Below are 27,503 nucleotides of genomic sequence, written 5' to 3' on the forward strand. Positions count from 1 at the left end.
AACGTGTGACTGGGATAACAGAAATCCCCTCCCTTGTCACGCTCTCTTGTTTTGCTTGCAAGTGCTTGTACCCTGCAGAAATCTCTTTCCTGGAAAAAAAAATCCCTCTCTGACAGACCTGATGCTGATGCATCCTGTCTGATTCCCAGAGAGCTGGTTTTGGTGGTATTTGAGCATGAACAGGGGATTAGAGGAGAGCCCAGGGATCAAACTACCCGGCTGAATTGCTTTCCAGTCTAACCAGTTGGAAAATTTGCAGTCTACCAGCGAAGGAGCGCTCTCTTGTGGGTTATGAAGAGTGTGAGTAGAGTGTGTGTCAGCTACGTTGGCTCAGAGGTGATTAATAAAGAAAATAAAGACTGGGGAAGAAAGGCATGACATAAACCGGCACAGCAGCTAAGTGTAACCAGATGTCAGGTTGTTTTGATCTTCTCCTTGCAAAACCAAGGAAGAAGGAACATAAATAAACTCCCCTACAAGTCAGAGCCACTTTAGGCACCCACTGTGCTGCTTGAGGCCAGTGGAGATGAAAGGTAAGGTCCAACATGTCACATACCCCTGGCTGGGGGCTGTGAATTGCAGAAGCACAAAGAACATCTGGCCACAAAGCACAGACATACTGGTTTTGCTCTAACTTCTCCCGTGTTGGGGCTTTGGCAAAGCAGCCAGAAGCTGAGGATGGCAGCTGGACGAGGCAATTAAAGATGGATATTCTTCTGCCTATAGTCAAGAGAATGGGAGGAACATGAGGAGGAAGAAACAGAGATGATGAATGAGAAGAAGAGCTTGTTAATTGATACAAGATGATTTGTTCAAGGCTGATAGCCATGCTTGTCTTTGCTGGATGGGTGAAATAATTTGCTTCTGGACTTAGAAAAAACTTATGACAAAACACAATAGCCTGAAATAAATTGTTTCACCTCCTGGAGTACCATCCACCTCTTTGGACCTGCCTAGGTGTGCTGAGAACTCTCTTCACACTGTACCCATATAACCATCTCTGCTGCATCTCATGGCCCAGGAGCATTTATAAACTAGAATAGAATCACAGAATTGTTAAGCTTAGAAAAACTCTCAAAGAGCATCAAATCCAATCATTAATCTGGCACTGCCAAGCACACCACGTACCCAAGTGCTACAACTACATGCATTTGAACACTTCCAGGGATATGACGCCATCACTTCCCTGGGCAGCTTGTTTCAGCATTTGACAACTCTTCCAGGGAAGAATTTTTCCCAATATCCAGTCTAAACCTTTCCTGGTACAAACTGAGGCCATTTTCTCTTGCTCTGTAGCTTATTTCTTGGGAAATAGCCACCAGAGAGACAACTAGAGCCTTTCTCAGCCCAGATCAAATACATGGAGCTGAACTAATGTGCAAAATGCTGATTCTTACAATTAAGCATATCTTTACATTCTTCACTATAGTGTGCTTACATACTTAACTGTATTGAGATTCCTCCCAGTCCGGGAGAAGTTCTCCTTGGCTTTTCCACTCAGAGGATAATGCTTAGAGGTTGGGATAGACCAGATCCAGTGTTTGATACTGCTGTAGATGAACATTTTCACTCCTCACCAGCTGAAAGCTGATGGAATATTTACATTTATATTTACTTTATATGTTACATAGATACCATATATATTACACAGATGGAATGCTGCTGGTGTATTTACACTCCTTTTTGACACCCCTCCTCCCAGTCAACCAGATAGGAAATCATTTGGCAGATCCTCATCTGAACAAGTCTAGTGCTCAGGAAAAGCAGCATCAATTACTCAAGATGGGGTAAAACATGGCTTGCACATATGCCTACAGTCTTAGGGAAGAAGCAGAAGTGATGGCTCTTTGCTGCACCTGCCACATTAGGCATTTGGTATTTCAGTCACTCAGAGTGATGTTGATCCAGGTGCAGGCTCTGTTTTGTGCTTTTTAAAACACAGGATAAGGTAATCCATGTTCCAGAGCCTTATTGTACAAGACCACATGGTCTGCTTTAGAGACAGCTGCAGAAGGTAAAGTGGTAAAAGAAAGGAGGCAAGGACTGTTTCCCTATTTCACAGTGTGATGCTGGCAGTGCTAGTAGGAAAAGACAAGCTATCTTCTCCAGTGCCTTGCTTCTACTAAATCCATCTTGAGAAACAGGCGGTCCTAGAACCTGTGGAGGTGGTTTCTCACCAGACTGCTGTGTTTTGCCTACCTTTGAGCACTGCAAGCCTCACAAAGATACTCTCATGGTTTGAAAGGACAAATGAGATCCGCCCTGGCAAGGGTTGGAGTCTGGGCTCATATGCTTATGGAACCTCTTGATTCGTAATAGGAAGAAAAGGCCAATTAAATTGGAGCCATGGAGAGTTGGAAACAGCCCATGAGACCCATGGACAGTTGAGGACAAGGCTTTTCTGACTCTCCTCTGATAAATCTCTCTGCAGTTCTCTCTACAAATACCTGTAGACATTTGTGCCACTGGATCTGCCCATGGCAAGCCCGGTGGTTCCTAGGGCAGCAGTTTTGCTGCTTTCCCAGACCTGGATGCTGCCCTTTTTCTCCCATGGCTCTGAGCATTCAAGATTTCCATTCTGGCTTGCAGAGCTTTCAGCAGTGGCTGCCTGTACTCATGTCTGCTCCCCATGCGCAGCAGTGCTGGAGATATCAGTGCAACACATCATCAGCCTGAGAGGCTTATCATTATCAGCTTAGGAGATGTAGGTCGTCAGGGAATTTTAATCAGCAGAGACACTTTCACATCCAAAGAGACAAAGATATTATCAATTCCCTTAAATGGGCACCAGAAGAGATGAGCTGCAGCTCTTGGGACTCTTTCTTTCTTCATCTTGTCTGAAATAAATTGTTTCATGAAGTGCAGTGATGCCCATGCTGATCCCCAACTGTTAATGTCCTGGTTTTCAGTCACAGATGTACTCAGAAAGTCAAATTTCTCTGAAGGATTTTCTTTTCCATGAGGAACATGCTGTTTATTTCTCTCACTTCTCTGGAAGGCACCCTTCATGATGGCCACCTGGAAACGCTGTACCAGGACACAGCAGGCTGCTGGTGTTTAAAAATGCCTGTCTGTCTTATGGGTCAGTGCTTATTTCCACCAATGGTTTTGATCTGTTTTCATCTCCTTCTGAGGGCATTCCTCACTTGCCCTGCTGTAGCATTCCATGCTGTGCAGCAGCAGCTAATGGGGACTTAGTGAGGTGTTAGCCTGGATGTGCATGTTTCAGATGAAGGGATTAATACCTGGAGGCTTGTTTGGGACCCCTGCAGACAGCAGGTTTGAAACATGGCAAGATTTACCCTTTTTCTTGCTTCTGTCAACATCTTCATTAAATTATAAATCCACTAAAAGAAAGTCACACTGTTAGCATGAAGGAAGACACGAACAATTGATAATTTTTTTTCTCCCTTCTGTGGTTAGTTGAATTGCAGGCATTGCTCTTTAGGTGGCAGTTAGGACTGATTACTTTTATAATCCCAGAAGGCAAAGAAAAAGTGAACCTCGGATGTGTTTTGCCCTGTTATCTCTGGTCTTGCTGAAGAGCTAAAGCATGTGTTTAACAGATGTGTTAATCTAGATGTTAACTGAGTTTGAGCAGCACTACAAAATAACTATTTGCAACCATCCAGTGTCTGAATGTCCCCTGGAAATAGTCATGTCAAGGTTGCCTTTATAAATGACAATTAATAGTCATGAAAAAGTAGGTGTGCTCTGAAACTAGATACATTGACCCTCATTAAGATTTACCCAGGCTCTGGAAATGATGAAAATATTTCCTTTAGAGAGGGAGGGTTGTCAGAAGGGCTTTAAATACAGTTTTTTTAAATGCCAGTAATCCTTCAGATTAGCTTTTCTGTCAGTCTGAAATAAGGCCAGTTAAATTCCAGCAAATTGAGCAGGCAGTGGTCCAACCCTGTGGATACAGAGGGGATTAGTGGAAAGGCTGGGGCAGATCATCAGCTTTTCATGGGAAAGGGCTTTGGAAGGAGTCAACAGAAGCAGGGTGCAGAAAGGTGGTGACTCTTCTGCCACAATGCAAATCTTCCGTCAGACTCTGCAAGAGCAGTCTAGAGGATTTGTATATGTGTGTATATATATATACACACATAAGAAGGATGTAAACCCGTAGGAGTGAGTCCAGAGGAGGCCATGAAGGTGCTTAGAGAGCTGAAGCAACTCTGCTATGAAGACAGGCTGAGAGAACTGGAGTTGTTCAACCTGGAGAAGGGATGGCTTTGGGGATCCTTTAGGGCCTCTCCCAGTACATAAGGGGGCTACAACAGAGCTAGAGAGGGACTTCTGACAAGGACATGGATTGATAAGGCAAGGAGGAATGGCTTCAAACTGATGGAGGGGAGGGTGAGATTGGATATAGACAGTTTTCCCTTGTGAGGATGGTGAGATGCTAGCATGGGTGCTAGCATGGGTTGCCCAGAGAAGCTATGAAAATGTTCAAGGCCAGGTTGGATGGGACTTTGAGCAACCTGATCTAGTTGAATGAACGTCTGCCCATGGCAGGGGAGTTGGAACTAGATGGTGTTGAGGGTGCCTTCCAACTCAAGCTACTCTGTGATTCTACGACTCTATGAACTGAAGATATATATGTACATATCTATATACATAGCTGAAGCAGAAGAGATGAAGATATCAAGTTGCTGGAGGCTGCTGCCTGCTGAGACCTTCCATCTACCCAGGGAAATTTATACCTAGTTCATGGTCCATAGTAATTAATCAGTTAATTCATTGATTTATGGATTTTCTGTAGCTCCTAATTATGGCAAGACATCTGAGTATCATGATAACTGAGAAAAATTTTTCTGATGGGCAAGGTGAGAGCTAGAGGAAGGTATAATATCAATACTGGGTGGCCACTGTGCTGTGGTTTTGTATTCAAGTTAAAGTCTATCCAGCAGACATTTGAAAACTCAGATATTTAGATAAGATTGTAAAACTGGCTATTTTCTTCAAGCTGCCAAAGATGCCAGAGGCTGGGAAAGACATTTTGGGATAGAAGATGCTATGGTGTAATTTCCTCTATGGGGTTTGTAAAGCCCTCGTGCAAAGGAAATGCAACTCAGTGTCATTTCCTGGCTTTATTTTAGAGATAAATGCCAGTTATCAGATCTGTCAGGATCTGATGAATGCTACACTGAGATTATGTTGTTACGGGAAGGTTTACAACATAGCATAGAGTAAGACATCATGCAAAACGTCAGCAATCCATGAGTCCATTGACGCATTTGGCAGTCTTGTTATCACTCACTGTGTTCAGTCTTGGCCAAAACCCATCATTCTTTGTCTGCGAGAAAATTTATGGTGATTTTTTTTTTTAATTGTTTTTGCCACGCTTCATTTAAGCCATTTACTTTTTTGAATATCCAAGGAATGGCAAGCTTCCTGAACTCTACAAGTGCTGTGTGGGTTTGCTGTTCTCCTGAGGTTTTCTGTTGAGGCCACCAATGAAATTGCAGTTGTCACTAAGCGTGGTGGTTTTGGCTGGGATAGAGTTAACTTCCCAGCAGCTGTTATAGGGCTGTGTTTTGGATTTGTGCTGAACACAAAGTTGATAATATGGAGATGTTTTTGTTGCTGCTTAGCAGGGCTTGCACAGAGCCAAGGTATTTTCTGCTTTTGATACTGCCATGCCTGTGGGGAAGCTGGGGTACCTGGGACAGTGGAGGAGACACATGCTGCACAGATGACCCCATCTGACCAAAAGGATATTTGAGATGGTGTGACATCATGCTCAGTGTATAAAGGGGAGAAGAAGGAAGAAGGAAGGAAGGGACATTTGGAGTGATGTTTGCCCAAGTCATCATTATCTGTGATGGGGTCCTGCTCTCCTGGAGATGGCTGAGCACCTGCCTGCCCATGGGAAGACATCTCCTTCAGTAGATAGCTTTAACCTGCTCATTAAAAATCCAGCCTGGCTAAGCCTCATGTAAAAAAAAAAAATATATAAACAGTAGCTGCTTCTTAGGCTGAATCATAGATGTTTTCTAAGAGATTTGAAAATGTCCCCTGGAAGAGGAGTATTCCTCTCTGTACTGCTGTATAATGACCTCCTGGAAACAAGGCTGTCAAATTAAACACTCAGGTTTTGGTGCCGAAATAAATACATGTATAAATATCTCATCCAGTGTTATGAGACTCTTTCCTGCCAGCTCTAATATTGACTATCTAAACCTGCAACATCATGTATTCCACTAATGCCAGTGCCAGAGACATCAGACTTCACAGGCTACAAAATCTGTTTCCAAGAAAATCAACTCTAGCTGTTTTGGAAAAGAAGTGGCCTGACTTGAACTTGACTCTACAGGACTCAGGGATAACCTGTTGGTTTCTGATGCAAACCAGATAATCTGGGAGAAAAAGTGTTTCCAAATGCTTGACTGCATCTTGCAAACAGAGTAATATGCCACAGCAGGACAATCCTTCCCCAAAATTCCAGTCCCAACAAAACCATGGGATATCAGATACTTCTGTGCTGCAGTTAGTGAGCTCAGGTTGGGTTGACATCATGCAAGCTCAATGTCATGGAAAGGACAAAGTCAGGAGGAACTTCTAAAGAATGAAAGAGTGAAGGTTTACAAATGCCTGACCATGAGGCTGAACTGAAAATAAATCTTGTCTATCAGATTTTATATAACTTTTGTGGTTAAGTCACAATTCTGGCATGTAAAGTCAAATGGTGATGCTGTCTTCCCAAACACCTACAAACTGTCATCCTACTGAAAGGTGATGTTGAAGAGAAAATTAGTGTTACACAGTCAATGTATCTGCATCATAGAAAAAATTTTTAAAAAAGACAAATTGCTATTTTGACATAAAATAGTAGATGAGGACTCCCATTTGTTAGTGTTTTCTAGTGGAGCCTCTGGGATGTGATTTTTTTTTTTTCTCTCAGTGCTGCTCAGTAACTCTACCATATTACCTGGAAGAGAGAGAAAAATCACTATTCATATAACTTGCAAACTGGTCTGGACCTCTGATTAAATGGAAATATTTGAAAAGCACCTACGAAACCTAAGCTGACTAAATGGGTTTGTAAACATCTGGGAAGAAAAATTTATACTACACTTCCAAGGCAGATGTTTGCGCTAAGGAGAGCAGAGAAGGGTTTAAAAACAGTGGGTTTGGAACTATGTCCTTCCAAGCCATAGAATTAAAGTGGGAAAAAAATCAAATAGGTGATAAAGGATGCCATGACTCCTGTATTCAGCATTAAGGGGTGAGGCTTACTAATTGATAGTGGTTTAAAAATGAATGTTAAAAGAACTTTGCAAGGATGGAATCCTGAAAGCACGCTCTGTGGCAAAAGTCTTAATGAGCTGTTTATTTATTTTGCCCAGAGAATGACTAGGATGCGAGCTAATTATGGTGTGCAAATGTCTACAGGGAGGTGATATTTATCATTTTTTCTTGTTTTGTTTTTTTTTTCTCAGGCGAAGACAGAGTGAGAGCCAGTTGCAGGAAGCTGAAACCAGACACCCTAGATGTTAAGTGGGTTTTTTTAACGTTGAGGGTAATTAGCTCTTGGAATAACAGATGTAGGAACCCGGTAGATCCTCCCAGGTTGTAGTTTTTAATCAGGGCTCAGAGGATGTGAAGAAAGCCTAATGTGCGTGTTGCTGTACTGCTCTCCCACAATTTTCTCTATAATCAGTTGAGATATGAGACTTTTCTTCAGGGAGATCAGAACATGAATCAAACCTTTTCTGTCTCTCTCTGCTGACAGTAGAGATTTTCCAGAGAAATCAGCTTTATTCAGCGGCACCCTCTGGTATAATTCATTACAAAACACATTTTGTATCCAGAATGCTGGAAGAGCTCAGAGCAGCAGCAGCTCCCGGGAGGCTGCTTGGCCAAGCTGATGGGGGAGGTCACACTGAGAGATTAGAGCACCCTCTCCTGCTCTAAAAATTAAAAGCAAAGCGATACAGCTGTAGCTTAAGTATCCCATGGGAAACGCTGTGTCACTTACACACTTCAATGAGCACTGAAGAGTGTTGGGAATTAATCTGATGGTATGCAAATAACTCAGCATTGCAAAGAAATCTTTGCTTTCTACTGTGGTTGTGGCAGTAATGATAAGCTGTAGATGTGAGGGGAAAAAAGCAAGATTTGGAGATATAGGCAGGGTTTAAATGTCAATGTTTATTTCAGCCAGATGGGTTACATAAATAGTTGGGGGGTTTTGCCTCAGCTGCTCGATTTACCTTGTTTGTTTATTACTGAAACCAAACAAGCAGTGCCAGGACCTGAGCTTGTTTTGCAGAAATAGGAGTGTTACCCCTGGTCTTGGATGCCTTGAGCATGGGAGAGATTTGCTGGAACCAGTGGGAATAACCAGATTTTCCTGTGGAGGATGCATTACTGCCACAGTTATTACCTAATGGAAGGAAGGTTGTTACATCTGCAAACAAAAGGAGAAGAAAATGGAGACAGTGACAAAGTTCTCAACCCACTTTGCTATGGAAAGGTACGAATTGTTAAGGGCAGAGTAATTATGGTAATGAATAGACTGCCAAGATCATTTTTTCATTCTTTCATTGCTGAGATTTGAACACTATAAACAAACATGCTCTAGAAGTGAGTCACTGGAGTGTTGTAGCTTCTGGAGACTTTGAGTCTGCTGACCTGAAGTGGAATTAAACTGTGCAGCCCCATTACTGATATAGAAAGAAATGAGAATAGCACTGAGCATATGACATATGGATAGAGATATAGGTATATCTGAATGTGGATAAATCAAATTTATAAGTTCAAATTAAAAAAAAATAAGACTCCAAACTTTAATGTTATTTTTTGAGTAAAACCTGGTGTCAAAACCTCTTGTGCTGGTAGCATACAAAGCTGTGTTCTGAGTTCAGGCTTGACATTAGAGTGTGTATTAGGCACTTTCCAAATGTGAAGCTATTTTATATCTTGAGCTGTAACAGCCTTCAATGAGGCACATGCCCAGGAACCTCCCTGGAACCGGACTGTGCAAGGAAATGAATGAATGGGAGCAAATGAATGAAAATGAAAAATGAATGAAATTAACAGAGGAGCTGCTCTCCCCACTGTGTCTGAATGACTCTGTGGCTTCCCTCAATCATTAGTCATGAGGAGCTGCTCCTGAACTCACGCCAGTGAGATGTGTATAATTTATATGATGCAGTTGAAGTTAATAGTGCTAAAAGGTTGAATTACAAATTATTCCCTCAAGACCACAACTGCTGGGCCTCTGACCGCAACTAAATTATTGCAAGGGTCTTCCTAGCTAGGACAGGCATGGAGACATTTGAGGCTTTTCCAGGATGATAACTGTATTGCCAGGTCCAGGGGGAAGGTGCCTGGGAATGGTTTATTAGAGAGCTCAGCTCTAGGGAGGTATATGCAGGACCCAGAGAAATGACCAAGAATCATCAAATAATGGAATAATTTGTATTGGAAGAAACCTTTAAAGGTCAACTAGTCCAACCCCCAAGGAAGACTTTGATGCAAGTGTAAAAAGCTCTGTGTGTATCATGATGGGTACGAGAAAAAAAAAGAAAAAGACAAAAGGGAAAAGAGGAGCATGGCACATCAGCAGAATGGTGAACCCAAAACTCAAATATTCTGCATACCCCAAACCTAAACAGCTCAAGAAGAGAAGCTATCTTTGCTGTGGTCCCCAGAGATTTAAAGAGCTGTTCTGCAGGGGCTGATCCCAGGAGCTAAATCCCACTAATCCAAGGGCAGATGCTTTAAGATGCTGCAACTACTGGGTTAGATTGGAGTACAATCTGTACTGAGACAGTTCAGTGTGAGGCAGACTTGGACCTTAGCAAGACCTTCCAGGATCTATGGGCTTGGGAGGTTATAGCCCAAGCTGTGAAACCCTCAGGGGAGGAATGGCCCTCACCAAAAGGGATTCAGGAAGCTTTTGACAAGGCACACAAGATCCCAGAGCATCCACCCAGCTGGAATGGCCTGTGCACACAAGAACTTGAAGGAGGTGGGCACCAAAGCAGGGGAAGCTGACTGTACATTGCCTATCCTCATGGTGGTACCCACATCCAAGAACAGCCACTGACACTGGAGAGAGGCTGCCCTGCTGTGGTGGCTCCTTCTGGAGGACTCCCTCCATCAGGCAGAGGAGCTGCAGGTGCAGTTACTGCGGTGCTCTGTGCTGCATGTCCCGGGACCTGAGCATCCAGGATAAAAATACTTTTCCAGTAATGAACAGGTAAGCTGGAGTAAGGGGCCTGCTATTTTTAGAGCACAAACTTGCTGGGATCAGCAAAATTTTCTAAGCCATGGAGTGACTCTGCAGATGGAGGGGAGCCTGACATGGCTTTGCTATTTCTGTGCTTGTCTGTGAAGAGGGAAGATTGTTATTAAAAAAATTTAAAAAACCAACAAATGACCCTATGGCTCCTAGTATTTAACCAAAAATATTTGAAGCCAAGTGTGTACACAAACCTTTTTACCTGACAGTTATTTAGCAGCTCTTTATCTAAATTCAAATCATAATCCTCCTTTTCCCTTATTTTCTGATTATCTGTTTATTCACCTTTTAATCTGACAGATTTAAGAGACTCTGAGTTGTCCTTGAAAATTTTTCCAGAAAATTTTAAAATTTTATGCCAATATATACATGTCCCTAACTATATGAATATATGTGTCTTTCTGTGTGTGTGTTTGTCTTTGTATGGGCTCTGATTCATATTCACAACCCTGTGAGGATTTTTGAGGGAAGCTGATGGCCTAGTGCATTTCACCTTTTAATTTTCTTATACAGGTGTTTGTCTGCATGACTTTGAAACTATCTTTCTTAGGAACCAGAAGCACAGTGTATCCATAGGTTGTACTTACTGCTGCAAACAGAGCAGGCTCATTCTTCACTGCCTGGTTTCAGAGTATGTTGCAAAGCATATTAAAATGTTAATGAAGGTGTGCATTTAAGGGTTCTGGCATGTCTGCCACTGGTTAGACACTTTTCTCTGTGGTGAGGTGGCTTATGTGGTGCATGTCCACGTGTCTGTGTGTGGGTTTGGCTCCTCAAAGGCTTGTGCCTTGAGAGCTGTTGTCAAACTTAGGCTGACTCAGCTGTACCTACATGCACAGAGCTAATACATATGGTGAAAGACAAATGTAATCTACTTTCCTTCCAGCATCTGGTAACGCTCTGCCTTGGCTTCCTGAAGAACTTGGTGCAGATCTACCCACCTGCAAAACAATGTCATTTCTTCTGTGGTGTCCTAACAGCCTCTTCTGGGTGCTGTTGAGGCACATCAGAGTGCATCACTTTAACACTGGAAATTCATTCAAGACATTTTTCCAGGCTCTCTGGTGGCTGGTCTTTGGAATAATCCTACTTTGTTCCCCAGCACGTTGCTCTGTCTTTAAAATTGGACTGCTTGGACCCTGGAACTGTGACCCTTTCTTTTCCAAAGCCTTTCCTGATGTGGCTGCCAGGTTAGCTGTGGGACGAATAAGCAGAGATCCTTCACTAGATCTTGGCCATCGGCTGGATTATGTGGTCCTGCAAGAAGAATGTGAGACACCAAGAGCTCTGGTTAGATTTGTTGATTTTGGAAAACTTTCCTCAGCTTTTATGGGCCCTCTAAACCCTGGCTTCTGTGAGGTGGCTGCACATTTAGGGGAAAACTGGAATAAAGCAATCTTCTCATGGATGTGCATCAATTATAAGCTGGATTCCACTGTCCACCATAATGCATTTGCAAGAACTCTTCCCTCTCCAACCCAGATTTTGCTTACAATAATGAAATATTTTAAGTGGGCACATGTTGGCATTATTGCATCCAGTGAGGATATTTGGATGTACACAGCCAAGGAGTCAGCAACTGCACTCAGGAGCCATGGGCTACCTGTAGTCATTGTTACATCTGTGCATAAGGGAGAAAAAGGCATCGAAGACACCTGGAACAAGATTAAAGAAGTTAATAACATTAAAAGTAAGTGCTTTGAGTCTCCTTCCTTTTTTTAATTTTTTTTCCATGGGGTAGGACTGCATTGTTACCCAACTGACATAACTTAGAGAATCAAAACTTAAAGTGATTTAAGTCAAGCAGAATTTTCTCTCTGATCTTAATGCAGACAGAGTTTCACAAAAAAAAAATGCTGAGCATTTTGTATGTGATGAAGATAGACCAAAATCATCTACTACAACCTGAAAAATTTGGGTCCAGCTTGTCTGAAAAAAATAATATTTCATAGATGGTTCTCTGTGCTTGGCTCATATAAAGAAGACTTTATAGGAAGGTTTTATATTAAGGTGATTTGTATTGTGGAATATCAAAAATCAGTATCAATATCAAAAATCTTGCTTTGATGGTGTGTCCTGTATTTCAGATTTCCCCCTCAGACATTAGCTCCATTGCATTTTGCAGGAAAAGGCACAGACTTTGGGACAGTCAAGCATGAACCAGATGTTTAAACAAAACACAGTGTCCAACCTAAAATCTGTATATTTGGTGGCAGGGTGAGCATGTGGAGGTTGGGCACTACCTACAGCTGTGTGGTGTCTGTCAGCTCAGAGCACACAGAGGGAAAGCTCAAGTCTTGGTCAGTGACAGCAATGACCACAACTGCCCATCATCTTCACCTGTGCCTCACTTCTGTCAAAACTCCTTTCCATTCCTTCTTTACAACTCCAGAAATGGTTAATACTCACAACCTCTTTTATTAGATGCTGCAGACCTCTAGAGGTTGAACAAAATGGGTGTGACTCTCAGCTTCCTCAGCAGATAACATCAGAATCTGACCTGACAGAGTAGTTCAGACAACTCTTTTCTTGGAAGGGGGGGAAGAGCTATTTTGTGTTGAAAGTCCTAAACAGATCACTAACACTCTCCACTGTCCTTGTGTTCCAGTTATACTCCTGTGCATGCATTCTGTTCTCATTGGAGGGCAGGAACAGGCTGACTTACTCACAAAAGCTCTGGAAATGGGACTAGCAGATGGAAGATACGTCTTTGTTCCATATGATACTTTGCTGTACAGTCTTCCTTACCGAAACAACTCATTCAGTGTCTTTGATAATGACAGCAAGCTCCGGGAAGCTTATGATGCTGTGCTGACCATCACACTGGAGTCTGGAGAAAGGACTTTCTATGATGCATTCAGGGAAGCTAAAGAAAGTGGTGAAATACTCAGGGATTTAGAAGCCACACAGGTAAATATTCTTTCTCTTGGGCTTTTCTGGGATCTGTCAATAGGAAACATGAGCAATAGCTACACAAATAGTACAGGGAGGAGTCAATGTAACCTGCACATTTTCATTTTGAGAAAAATACAGAGAAATTTGAATGTAGTCTGCACCCATCTGGAAAGATCACTTTTCCTGGATGTCTGGCAATAAAACTTGCTTGGTTCAACTGTAGGACCATGATGGGAATTCAAGAAAAAGGGGCTGTGTCTGAGACTCTCAGGTTTGCGCTAGCTGCAATAGACTTGAATTGAAGAGGTATCTCTTAAGGTGGATGAAGTCCATGGGGTTTGTAGGGAATCAAAATAAGATGTCCATATGACCGAGAATTTGAGGGGATTAGACAGACTAAAGAAATACTGGATGCCTCTAGAGGGACATGTTTAAGACCATTGCTATTGCATTCTTCTTAGCAGTACAGTCCAAGTTACTCTTTGTCAGCACAATTATCTAAAAGTCACCAGTAGCCTATTAAAAACAAAATCAGTTTTTAGCTTGAGAACATTTACAAGAATTGGAGAATCTTCTACTGCTGAAGAGATACAGGATTCAGCTGAGTTATTCTTCAAATCTGTCTATGACATTTAAAAAAATTACAAGTACTTTTAAGGCATAATTTAACAGATCTGCATGGATCTACTTTAGAAGGAGATGAATCATGTCTTGAAAGCATTAATTTCTTTCCCTTCACTTTAATGAGATCTCAGGTTAACTCTATTGAGTGTCAGGTTCTTCATTGCAGATATCTACATCTGATCAATTAATCCCACAAATGTCAGGTTCTGTGGCTCCCAAGAGCACTCCTCATGTTTCTCACAGGTGTATGGTTATAATCTCTCTTCATCTACCAGCTGTGAATGACCACCTGCTTGCAAAAGTCACCATTTGTGTTAAAGGTTCCTAAATCAAGTCTGGCATGGAAGGGGGCAATTCAAACAGAAAAGGCTCTGTTACCCCACAGAACAAGTTTGGTGTGGCTTTGGTGCGGCATTTTTGCATTTTCAGGATAAATAATATTCTGACAGAGAAGACCAATTCTTTGGGCATGACACTTTTCCTGTCTTGGTATGGAGCCTCTGATTTGATCTTCTATTTGTAGAAGATGTCTTAGTGTAAGGTTTTGAGGCAGGATAAATTTCAGCCAAACATCAGGCTCAGAATCTTGGCTGTTCCCACCATAATATAATTTTGTGTGGTTTTTAAAATATTTTGAAATTGCATTTTGGGAATCCACCATAAGAAAAGACAGATAATCAGTCATGCATATATCTGGTCTACCTTCAACCTAAGATTCTTCAAACCCATTACTCTGTGAGCCCTAATGTTCTGGTGTCTCAGTATTTAAGTTCACAACTTAGCCAGGGGGAAAATATTTTTCCACCAATCTCAAACTGAAGGTTAGGAGCAGTTTATCCTCAATTTCTCCTGTATTTTTAGGTTTCTCCACTCTTTGGAACAATCTATGATGCCATTTATTTTATGGCAACGGCAATGGACAGTGCACAGAGGAAAGGAGGCAGAGCCTCAGGAGCCAACATAGCTGAACACACAAAAAACTTCAGCTTCCCTGGATTTAGTCACCAGGTAGAGACAGACAGCTATGGGAAGGGGCTGAGCAACTATGTGATACTGGACACAGATGGTCATGGGAACCAGCTTTTCCCAACCCACCTGCTGGACATGTCTTCAGGCTCTGTATTGTCCCTAGGCCAGGCCATCCACTTTCCCAATGAAGTTCCACCCAAACCAGACTCCAGCTGTTGGTTTGATCCAGATGTTCTCTGCACTGAAGGTAAGAAAGAAAAAAAGAACCAAAAATAGGGTGAAATGGCATTGAGTTCATTCTTCTCATTTCTTTGATCTTTTCTCTCACTCCAAGTGAGGAGTGAGAAACTCCCTTTAAATTAGAACTCCCCAACCAGAAAAGTATATATATAATTTATATATATATATAATAAAAGTATATCTATTATAAAAGTAAATATATTATTTATATTAGATTCAAGAATCTAATATAAAAATGCCCAGTCATCATGCTGTTTGTAATGGGAATCCTCTGCAGAGGTAACACCATCAATCCACAATTCTCTTTTATTGCTTGTTAGGTCATGGAATAATAGAATTGTTACTGTTGGAAAAGACATGTAGGACCATTGAACCCTTAACATACCATTGCCAGGCCCACCACTAAATATCACATCTACACAAATTTTTCAACACTTCCAAAGCCATTAATCCCACTACTCTCCTGGGCCAGTAAGGTCATTACCACTGTTATGTGCTCGAAAAAGTTTTCTGGGCCTAACACTCAACACCTGCCAATATAAATAGTAACCATTTTATAGCAGAGGCTCCACCCAGCACTGTGTCCTTGTGGGGGACAGGACAGTAATAAGATTTACCTTGAAGGCAGGTTAAGAGAGCTGCACAAGAGCAGATGCTCTCAGCATCCTGCCTGTTAACCCCTGTTTCTTTATCCAGTTAGCAACAAGGAGTGAAGGACCATCAGAGCTCACCTCATTGACAAAAATTATTACTCAAGGTAATTTGAGTTTTTATAGATAACAGAGGTAGTGCTCAAAGGCCTGGGGGCAGAGATATCTGTGCTGCTTCCTACGTTTGTCAGACTGGGCACTGGGTTTACCTATTGTTTTTAATTTGAAGCAACTGTGGTGCAGTTTTAAAGTTCACAGGGAAGCCAAAACCTCAGGGTAGGGTACTTAACCTCCTCTTGATATATTTACTTATAATACTAAGCATTTGCATCTATTGCTCCAATATATGACTTAAACAGATGAAATTAACCACATCTATGGATTATTTTATTCAGTAGCTGAGAAAACCTTTCTTGGCTTAGCCATAACTGAGCTAACCCATATATCAGTATCACTCTATGAAAACTGGAGATGTACTGATCTTATAGCAACTGGCAAGCAATAGAAGAGTATAATACTATCATAGATCTAATTTTGCACTGCCCCTAGGAACAATGTAGCAATTTAGCATCTCATTGCAGTCTGTGGAAAAATCCTACTGATTTTTAGAGAGATGAGATTTTATGTTCATACCTTTACAAAAGCATAAAGCTGCAGGCATCTGTCAATTAAACAGTAATTTATTATGATTGCTAGAATTTCAGAGACTGAACTTTATGGCTAGAATTAAATACAAGCCTCACTCTAGCTTTCGCATTAAGTTAGGCTTGGAGGGGTGTTGGATGTGAAGTTGTCAGGCTGCTGTGCTTCCTAGCTCCAGGTTCACCAGGAGCAGGCTGAGCTGGTGCTCCCAGGACACACACACACTGCAGACACAGCCAGTCACTGGCAGAGTAGCACATATAGGAGTTATGGCTTTACAGGCACCACTACCCAAAACCAGCACTGCTGGGACATGGACATCAGAAATGGCCTGGTGCTGCTCTTATGCACCTCATAATTAGGCTCCAAACTTGTTACCAGATCTTACAGCCTCAATTCCTACAGACTCCCAAATGCATCCTCTGGTAGATGGTCCAAACCTCAATTCCCCCATAGCCATCCCTCAAACCCTCCAGTCTCTGCAGGAGCTGACTCCAGACTTGCTGTCTCTCATGGGTTGCAGGCTCCAGGACTTAGCTTCCCTGTTAGTTAGGTTGATGTTAAGTCTGTAAATATCATACACAGCCAGAGAGCACAGTTGCCCAAGAAAAAAAACATAGATGGGGTTAAGAAGTTGAGAATGATGGCACTGATCAAGTGCAGGGTTTGCCCAGAAAAAAATGCACAACATGGTTACGTGAGACCAGCATCCCCATCTGCTCACATATTTGAACCTGTTCTATCTCTCCCTTTATCCATGTTTGCCCTTTCCCCTAAAGATCCTGTAAGAACTTGCATGTACTCTCACTGTTCCCTTAAAGTATCCCCTAATGACTTTAAGTCAATCTCATAAGTTCTCTCAAGCATGTTATAAGTTTGCTCTTTCCATAAGCTCATAATTAGCTTACTTTGACATCTGGTTAGTTGTGAAGTATAGTATGGGCTGGGAGAGACCTTTCAAGGCTATCTATTCCAATCCCAGACTAGATCAGGTTGCTTAAAGTCTCATGGAACCCAATTTTGAACACTGCCAGGGATGGCAGCCATGAATTCCATGGGCAATCTATTCCTGTGTATGTGTGAGGACAGTCAGGGCCTGGAGCCCTAGACTGAAGCAGTGAAATTTCAGCTAAAATGCTCTGTCTTTTCCTGAAACAAATACCAATTTTCAAAAATGCCTTCAGCTTTCTCTGGAAAGCTCTAGGTCTCAGTGCTTGCAGATAGGTGCCAGTGTGATATAGACTCACGAACCTTTTGTCAACCCAAATTTCTGCATGTTTGTTTCAGTTTATAGATCTCTGGATACAAACAGAATAAAATTTTAAAAAATGGAAAACAGAAGGGACAAACATAGCAAAGTTTCCACTGGAATTTAGCTTATGCAGTCGTGTCAGCTTCTCTAGTAAACACACTCATGAGCAAAATTGTCTCCAGTACTTTCTGCTGATGGATGTGTTGAGGAGAACATCAATCTTCAGCTGCTCCTCCTCTTCTTCTCTTTTCAGCATTAGAAATCTGCAGCAGAGAATGAAAAAGGCCAGATGGGCCAGTGACTCACTCTAGCCATCAGTTTAGTATCACATGATAAAGATTTTTCAGATTTTCTATTCCTCAAGAGAAAAGGGCCAAATGTTAAAAAGTTATGAACTTTGCAGAAGATTCCTCTAAAACTTAATACTTCCCTGTGAGTCTATTTCTTTACTTGAAGAAAAAACATTTTTCCACTGCTCCAGGGCTCTAAGTCTGGTTTAAAAAAAAGAAGTGGATGGAAATAAATAATTAGCATAGCTGAAGTCTTATGTACACCAAGCTAGTATTTGTGTATTCATAAATGAACATTGAATTAAAATTATCTTCAGGCATGCCCCTGGCTGAATATTTGACTTTTTAATCCAATGGCCTGATATTGATGGTTTTAATAGTGTTGCCTAAATCAAAATGATTTTCTCATTCACTGACTCTTTTCCCCCTCTTTGCACAGGGGTTGAGCCTGCAGTCATTTTGTTGGGAGTAATGCTGTTATTTGTCCTGGTGTTGTGTGCTGTGGGCGTGGCTTCTCTCATCAGGTGAGAATTGCAACACGTACTTGAGTTGGTGCCACTTTTAGCTTCTGTGTGAGGCTTGTGCTTAAGCCAGCAGTTTAGACTATGCACACACAGAAGGTCTGATTTTGCTCTTGGCTCTCCAGCCACATATCTCTTCACATTTGTGGTGTGTTGGCCCTGGCCAGGCATCCACCAAAGCCATTCTATCTCTCCCTTCCTCAGCTGGACAGGAGAGATAAAATACAACAAAAGGCTCCTGGGTCAAGATGGGGTCAAGGAGAGATCATTCACCAATTACCACAACAGTCAAAATGGACTTGATGTAGGGAAATCAAACCAAATCAGAGTAAGATAATGAGAAGTAAAATCTTAAAAACATCTTCTTCCCATCTCTCCCTTCTTCCCAGGCTTACCTTTCTCCCAAATTCTCTACTTTCTCTCCACCAGTGGCAAGTTGATTCACTCCGTGTTTAAAACTGGGGTTCAGCTCCATTATATATGTATTAGTCTGGGCATGAGATCTTTGGAGCAAATGCAGTAGTCTTTTGGGGGAAGGATAATTTCCCATAATTGCATGTCACACCTGTGTCCCAACTCTATATCCAAGGTAGAAATGTGCCAGAATTGATTGGTTGGTCGAGGAGCTATGGATTGCTCTTGGCAAGGTCACTATAGCACCTGGAGTAGTTGGTCTCTAATTATTGATGTCCACATAACCAAATTTAGAGTGAAAAAAGACTGAAATTAGAAGGCATATTTACTGAGCAGCAATGAGTTCAGCAGAGCAGAGTTCCTAGATTGTTTCCTCCAGCTTTGCCTCTCAAATAATTCCCAGATATGTTTTGTCTCCACTCCTGAATCATTCCTCCAAGCCCAGATATAAGGCCACCCAGCAAGCAGCACCCCAAACACCTCCCCCACTTTCAGCACACAGCTGCTTCTGATAGAGCTGCAGACACCGATGAGGTTGCCTCCATCCACCCACACTTTCAAACCCTGCACTGTTCCCTAGCCACCAGCCTCTATATTTAAGTAAATAAAAGACAATATTTCTGCCTACTCTATTTGGAAGCTCTTCCACAAGCACCAGGCTGTGCTTGGAAAGGCTTGGTCATGAGAAAAGATGTATGGTCATCTGCAAGGGAAGAAAAAGTTCAGCATGACTCAGACAATGATTTATATTAGGAAGGGGCATGTCTGGAACTAAATTTAAACCACGTCATGGTCTGAGTTGAAATCTGGAAGCTCTGGTCTTCGTTTTTTCAGGAATCTGCTGCATGACCTTAAATGAGTCACTCCACTCTCTCTGCTTAGCTTTTGGCAGAGGGATGCTTTCCTCCCTGCTTAGAGACAGGATGTGATTTATCAAACAAGATTTTTCAGATGGACTTGTGAAAGGTACATAAGGGATGATTTTTTTCATGAAGATGAGTTGGGTGGCTTGGGACAGTGTGTTTAGAGAAAGATTGTAAAATATCATCCAGAGTAAAGCCTGTGGTTATGTGGCCAAGGACTCCTCTCAGCTTCAAGAAGCCGTCTGTACCCTTCTAAAATGTCCTGAATGATACATGGAGAGGAAAAGTGAATTGTGGTGATTTAGGGTTGTTTTATGTGGTGATGTCCTTCCACAGTAGCATTAACAAAAGTCATCCTATTGTCCACCTCATCAGGGAAAAAGGAGAATGCAGATCAGCCACCTGCTGTAGTGTTAACAATGTTCCTTAAGCAGAAGAAGTGACACTGAGGGCAATGGGGGAGCTTTCCCTTCCATTTTCTGTTCCTGGTTGAGGAGGTTTTGACTGTCTAATAGATACTGCTGCTTTGTGCTCAGTGTTAAACCCTGATGTCCATTGAAACAATGGGATCAAAATAATGAGGTGTGATGTCAGGTGTGCCATACTGCTCATCCCATGTAGCTTTTCCCTCTGTATAAACCTGTGACCACAAGGGGACATCTTGCTCTGTGCTTCATAACACACCATGCTACAATATAGACACTCAGAGAGCACATTTAGAAAGTAATTTGTGTCCAGGAAGCTCTTATAAAGTAACTACAGTAAAGTAACTTCAGTTTCAGTCTCTAGGAAAATCTGGTGTGCCTAAATGTGGTTTGCTCATGACCAGACCAGCTGGACTAATAAAATGGGTTTGTCTCCAAATGGAGAATGATTTGGGATATGACAAATAAAAGCAAGCAAAACAAAATATGCCTTACATACACATCCAATTAATATTTGTAAGCAGATTAAATCCAATCATCTATTTGTAATAAGACCCTTTGAGATTATAGCTTTTCTTGCTATCCATGTTGAAATGCGTTATTCATGACTTGGGGTTTGAGTCCAAGCCAAATGTCCACTGCTTTCACCGATCCCTTCCCCACTCCCACACCATTTTAAACCTTATAGATCATCTAGTTCTAACAACCCTGCCATGGGAAAGGGCACCTTCACTACACCAGGCTTCTCAGAGCCCCATTCAACCTGGCTTTGAGCACTTCCATGGATGGGGCTGCCACAGCTTCTCTGGGTAACCTGTGCCAGTGCCTCACCACCTTCACAGAAAAGAAATGCTTCCCAATATCTAATCTAAACCTGCACTCTTTCAGCTGGAAGCCATTCCCCCTTGTCCTATCACTCCATGCCCCTGTCAAAAGTCTCTCTCTCCAGCTCTCTTGTAGCGCCTCTCCTTAGGCACTGGAAGGTGCCCGAAGGAATCTCCCAAAGCCTTTCCTTCTCCAGGCTGAACACCCCCAGCTCTCCCAGCCTGTCTCCATAACAGAGGTGCTCTAGCCCTTCATGGCCTTCTCTGGACCTGCTCCAACAGATCCATGACCTTTGTAAGTCAGAGGCCCCAGAGTTGGATGCAGCACTGCAGGCAGGGTCTAATACTGCAGCGAAGCCAGATGTAGGGAATTCAGAGGAGGTGTAAACTGGCTACCTACCTGTAGTGGGTTGACCCTGGCTGACTTCCAGGTGCCCACTCAGTTGCCCTATCTCTCCCTTTCCCACTGGGACACGGGAGAGAGTAAGAGGAGAATGACCAGCAGGGTGAGATAAGGCAGTGTTATTACAGCAAAAAGAAGGAAACAAGCACAGCTCTGTGCTTGCAAGAGCTAAAGAGAAAAAAGGTCAGTCTCTACTTCCCATCAGCAGCGATGCTCAGACACTTCTTGGGAAGCAGGGCTTCAACACACATAATGGTTCCTCTGGAGGGCAAACATTGAAAACTCACAAATGCCCCCCCTTCCTCCTCTCTCCCGTAGCTTATATATCTGAGCTGATATCATATGCTATGGAATATCCCTTTGGCTAATTTGGGTCAGCTGGCCTGCTTGTGTCCACTCCCAGGATCATGCCCACTCCCATCCCCTTTGGTGAGGGGAAAGAATGTCAGAAGGACACTGCTGCTCAGCAGTAGCCAAAACACTGGGCTGTTATCAACACCTATTCAGCTACCAATGCAAAGCACAGCACTGTAAGGGCTGTGAACTTTACCTTGGTCAGACCTGATACACTACCTAAAATTGATAACCATGGCTCTCTGACTCTTGCAGGCAGAGTATCTTGAACAACCAGCTTTTCAGGGGTCCAGACAAGATAATACTGACCTTGGATGACCTAGTCTTCATCAACCCAGAGCTACATAGAAAGGTGAGTCCTTCTACTCATGAAAGGAATCTGGTGGAACACTCTAGAACAGATTTGCTGTGTGGTATTTTCGTACTCATGAAGCTCTGGAAGGATCATTTCACTTCTTCATGTAATTTTCCCCTGCATATTAGAAAATTTCCCATATGCTGAGTGCTTTTGAGTCTCATATTAGATGTCAGAGCTTTTATGATTATGTAAAATTGTAGCCTTGATTGTGTTTCTTCTAGCTGCCAGGGCTTATTCCCTATTCTTCAGGTTGGATGGTGCACCATAGGGCATGTCCAAAAAGACAAACCATCTTACCCTCTAAAATAAAGTGTCTGCATTCTAATATATTTGGAACTGTTCCTGGTTCGTTCTGGCTCATACCCAGAGCTGGTGGTCTGCTGGGGGATATTTCTATGATTTCCTTACCTGGAAATCCATGCTGCAAGGCAGAGCTGGAGTGGAAGTTTATACCCAAAGGTTGTAGCTGCCTAGCACCTGCTTTCCTTGCCTTCCAGAGGCTGACCTTGGACAGTCTGACTGATGCACACAGCATAGCAGTCAAGAGCAGAAGCTTGAAATCCGTAACCCGCTCTGCTTCCTTGAAAAGCACAGTTGCCACACATGAAACCTCCAATGTGGCTTTATATGAGGTAAGTAGGGACCTCATGTAGCCTTCTCTCAGTGCTTCTGTTCACTGGATAGCTCCAAGGGGAAAAAATATTTGGCTGCAGTACTGTAGGTCCCAGGATGGAGATAGTTTGAACAAACCCTAAGTATGAAAATAAGTTACTCTCAAACATGGACTTAGCAGTGCTTAAGGTGTCTCTATGCCAACCCTCACGCTGACACTTGGATTCATGTGGGATGGGAATATTCAACATACATATGTAACACTGCCAGTCTGGTCCTGTCAGAGAAGGCTGTGGCACCATGAAGAACCTTTCTTACAAGACAATCTTTATTTGGTGACATCTCAAATGAGGAACTTACAAGACAGGATCCAAATACACAAATGGAAGCTCAGATTCACCTTTTTGGCAATAGGACTGTATGGAGCTTAAGCAGAGGCAATGACCAAGAAACTCATCCCCCCTATCAGGTCATTCCTGAAAATGCAGGTTTTTGAAAAAAAAAAAGCTGTATTTTCAATAATGCATTTTTTTTCCCTGAAGACAAGCAAAAAAAATTTGATCAATCATTAATGCCAGAGAAAGCTCTGGCCAGAGTTATTTTCCTTTTTGATCAATTTATTGCTGTTTATCAGATACTAAGACACCTTCCAGGTATGAAGCTGGGATCCAGGTGAAGGTCCTGCCTCACCCCTGTTTTTGAGGTTTTGCTGTGGATATTCTTATTTGGGTTCAGCACATAAATAATCTATTGCCAAGAATACTAAAAATCCCCAGACGCTTTCAAAGACAAGGATCTGAAATTCAGATCTGGATCCCAATGTTAACTGTTGCTCAGAGATTTGCTCTGTCAGTCATCCACCAGTATTGAGATTAGGGGGCTGAAGCTTCTTTCTTAGGAGAAAAGGTTGAGAGAGTAGGGCCTGTTCAGCCTCAAGAAGAGACAACTGAGAGAGCACCTCTATTTATAGATGTCTATAAATATCTGAAGGGAGGATGTCAAGAGGAGAGAGCCAGGCTCTTCTTAGTTGACAAGAGGCAAAAGGCATAAACAGATGCACTGGAAGTTCCTCCTGAACATGAAGAAGAACCTTGCTGTGCAGGTGACCAAGTACTGAAACAGATTGTCCAGGGAGGATTGTGAAGTCTCTGTCACTGGAGATATTAAAAAATATCTGCCTGGACACAATCCTGTGCAATGTGCTCTAGGATAACCATTCCAAAGCAGGGAGGTTGAACTAGATGGTCCATCACTGGTTTTTTCCAATCTTAACTGTTCTCTGATTCTGCGATTTTGGACAGGGAGACAGGGTGTGGCTGAAAAAATTTGAGACAGGAGCAGTTCACAATCTGCGGCAAAGCTCCACCAGCATCTTAAGGAAGGTAAGAATAGAAGATGGTGACATGTGGAGGGAAGGTTTCTTAGGGGAGGTTTTTGGCTTCAGGGTATGTTTGTTGTCCTTGTCTCATATTTATCCATTAAATCATGCATTGTGGTTGTCAATGAGTCTTGTCTGGTGAAATGTGGTAGAGTGGACCATGCATGACTGCAGTTGACAAATTTATCATGGATCCATATGTATTCAGCAGCTTGTAAAACCCCACCCTGGACCTGCCACTTCCAAGTTGGTGCAGTGTTAAACATACAATGAATCCTTCCAGTGAACTTGACTGCAAAGGCAGAGTGGTTTGGGGAACTCATCCCTGCACAGTGCGAGGCACTGGCAGATATTTTCATGAATTATGTGTTGACAGTGTGACACAGACCCAGTTGTGCATTTTCCTGGGATTTGCTTTGTGTTTCTCTCTAGATGCCTCTCAGATGCTTAAGTTTGGTCTTCAATTTTATTGCTACAAATGGCAAGAAAACATATTTGTTATCCAGATTCAATGCCATTAGTTGTTGACAGCCATTGCTAACACAGCAGTGGAATTTTTATGCATGTAAAAGGAACATATTTACCAGGGCATGTCTCCAAAAACACCATTGATGGATGACTTTGGACTCTCTAGGTATGGTATTGCTTTCCAGTTCAGAGTAAGATGCACATGCTGAATTCAATCTACCCCAGCAAAGCCATTCTGGCCTAGTGAAAGATTCAATCCAGTTTGTCTAAACAAAACACAAACTTCTGTTTAGTTTGCTTTTGCTATCTTTCTTTCTTTGTCTTAATGGATAGACAAAGGAAAATAAAGCTTGAAAAGTGTGTTGAGTAGCCAAAGCTAAGCACCAGAGAGGTTGTTTGCATCCCCATCCTTCTGTGGAAGGCTGTTTGGGAGCACAAACAGTGTGAAAAGGGCATCTAGTGATACAAAGAAGCTACTGAGCAGATGTCTGGTTGACCTGGTCTCACTGTGATTTACTGTCTTGTTTCAGATGAAAGATCTCCGTCATGAAAATGTGAATCTGTTCCTGGGCTTTTTCTCTGACTGTGGCATGTTTGCCATAGTGACTGAGTACTGCTCACGAGGCAGCCTGGAGGACTTGCTGAGAAATGAGGATATGAAACTGGACTGGATGTTCAAGTCCTCCCTTGTGATGGATCTAATTAAAGTAAATCCATTGCTCCTGCTGAGGCATTATCTGAACGGGACTTTTATCATGACAAAGTTATTTCAATCAGAATGTTGGGTTTTTTATAATAACACAGGGAAAACAAACCTGGATATAATTGTATCAGTCTTTAAAGGAGACCTCTTATCCTTATTTTGTTGCCATCTGAGAGAAGCACCCTTTGGGACAATAGAACTACAACCACACAGCAGGACAAGAGGCTAAAACTACATATCAGGATGCAACTGATCACCTAGAACAACAGAATTTTGTGACAAATTCATTCTTTGCAAAGGCCCTTTCTTGTCATAAATCAGAACTGCATCCACCATAGAACCAAACGGTATCCATTGCCTGCCACAGGATGGCTGCAATAAGGTCCCTTTAGCAGTATTCACACTTCCAGTCATGTCCCATGTTTTCATATCTTAATGGTGAACTACTAATCTGGGACAGGTGGATTCCAGAGAGTAGACTGCCAGAACCATTCTTGCAGCCTGTGATCTGCCGTCTGAACCTCCTTGAGGGAGATGGGTAGGGGCACCCAGCTCTTCATGACTTCTTTTGATCTAATTATTTGCTAACACTTGTGTCCACTTTCTTATCCTTGCCTAAAAGCAGAACTTCCAGGTGCAGTGAGGTGTAGGGCTGCAGAGGGAGGCATCTGACTCTTCCTAAAGTTGTCAGACCTTTCCAATATTACTTTAGGGTCCAGAGAAACCTTTTTCATGTTCCTAATCCATTTCTAACCTTGTTCCATAATTTATTGTTTTGATCATTACTGCATTTGACATAGAGTCAATGCTGCCTTTGATGCTGTCTGAGCTGACAAATTGGCTTGATGTCTCTGAGTGCTGATGGATAAGATAATTCTTAAGGATCAACCTGGATTTTGTTCTATGTTTCATAGGGAATCAGATATTTGCATCACCGAGATTTTCCCCATGGACGTCTCAAGTCTCGTAACTGTGTTGTGGATGGCCGGTTTGTCCTGAAGATCACTGACTATGGTTACAATGAGATCTTAGAGGCACAGAAATGCCCCTATATTCAGCCAGCCCCAGAAGGTAGGTGTGATGAAGATTTTTTTTTTTTTTTTTTTTTTAATATTTGTCCATTGATTTAACAGATGTTTGTCCTAGTACAATTTCAGGCCAGAGGCCACACAAGGATTTTCATGCTCAATCTCACTACATCTAGTTTCCTCTATATCATGCATAAGACATAAGACAGGGTTTTTTCAGACTTCCTGAAAGTGAAGTAAATAGCAGAGCAACACGGTAAAGAAAATATATTTTACTGTAAGCAGTGACAGAATTTCAGCATGTTGCACTTGGAGAAGGACTGAATTGTCCCTGAAATCTTATCAGTACTGAATTTCTGTGACTAATGGAATGGCTTCACATCCTTAGATCCAACCCTATACTTAGAGTTTTATGTTAGCCCAAATACAAAGACTTTTTTTTTGTTAAAATAAGTCATCTAAAACACAAAATTATGTAAGTCTCTTTGAAATAGGTCCTCTACTTGCCAATCACCAAAGGCTGCCACATGAGATTCCCACCACTTAAGAACAGCCCTCATGGGACCAGGTTTGGAGACTTTGACAGGATTTCTTTGGCCATTGCTTTGGGGTTCCTCTGATGTCCCAATTCATTCTTGAGTTGTTTCCAAGTAATATATAGTGTTTTGATTCCTCTGTCATGGATTTGATGCCTACTAAGACCTTTCCAGTGTCTCACATAGGATGGTTGTCAGACAGAAGACTTTCTTCTCCCCCCTTACAGAAGATAAACACATTTGCAGCGGCAGAAATGTTCTGTACCCCCATTACTCAGAATGCACAGTTACCAGGGTAACAATATCTCAGTTTGAAGATTCATTTCTTGATGAGGCTGGATATGTTTTAAAACTATGTCTTTTGTCACTTGAACTATTGGATTATAAAGACTGTGCATCAGATTGTTGCAAACTGCTTTTACAGAAACTATCTAAAAAGAACTACAGAAAATATGTTGTTAATTGTTGCTTTGTAAAAGAGCAACAAGTGTTAAAAGAAATTCAAGATTCAGTGACAATGTTTTGTCTCAGGAACATTTTAAATCAAAAAAAAAAGGTGTTAAAACTTTTGGCAGCAGTGAGATGACTCCTTAGGTTGAGGTTCATAGCTGGTGTTAAATGATACAAATTGTTGGTGTGGCAATTAAAAAAAATAGAGTAAAACTCGAATTTTTTTTTTGTCAACACAGAAGTTTCATATTTCTAACACACCACAAGAAGTAAAAGATTTGATTAATTTAATAATGTAGTATTTTCCAATCTTTCCTCAAATGACTGAAATAAGGTATTCATTTAA

The 27,503-nt window shown here is 42.0% G+C and overlaps 1 protein-coding gene across 1 annotated transcript in view; it reads left to right on the plus strand.

Moving 5' to 3' along the window:
* Positions 1 to 11,209: 11,209 nt before the first annotated feature.
* GUCY2F (guanylate cyclase 2F, retinal) overlaps positions 11,210 to 27,503 on the plus strand; it is a gene marked incomplete at both ends in the record, with an annotated part of 37,453 nt that continues 21,159 nt past the window's right edge. Inside the window, 9 exons of the mRNA XM_083854977.1 lie at positions 11,210 to 11,948; positions 12,867 to 13,168; positions 14,639 to 14,993; positions 18,260 to 18,344; positions 21,880 to 21,976; positions 22,480 to 22,614; positions 23,896 to 23,976; positions 24,971 to 25,147; positions 26,058 to 26,214. Of these exons, the coding sequence (XP_083711103.1) occupies positions 11,210 to 11,948; positions 12,867 to 13,168; positions 14,639 to 14,993; positions 18,260 to 18,344; positions 21,880 to 21,976; positions 22,480 to 22,614; positions 23,896 to 23,976; positions 24,971 to 25,147; positions 26,058 to 26,214 (2,128 nt within the window). The remainder of the gene's footprint in view (positions 11,949 to 12,866; positions 13,169 to 14,638; positions 14,994 to 18,259; positions 18,345 to 21,879; positions 21,977 to 22,479; positions 22,615 to 23,895; positions 23,977 to 24,970; positions 25,148 to 26,057; positions 26,215 to 27,503) is intronic.

This window comes from Zosterops lateralis, assembly GCF_965231275.1.
Source record: "Zosterops lateralis genome assembly, chromosome: 2".
Taxonomy (NCBI): Eukaryota; Metazoa; Chordata; class Aves; order Passeriformes; family Zosteropidae; genus Zosterops; species Zosterops lateralis.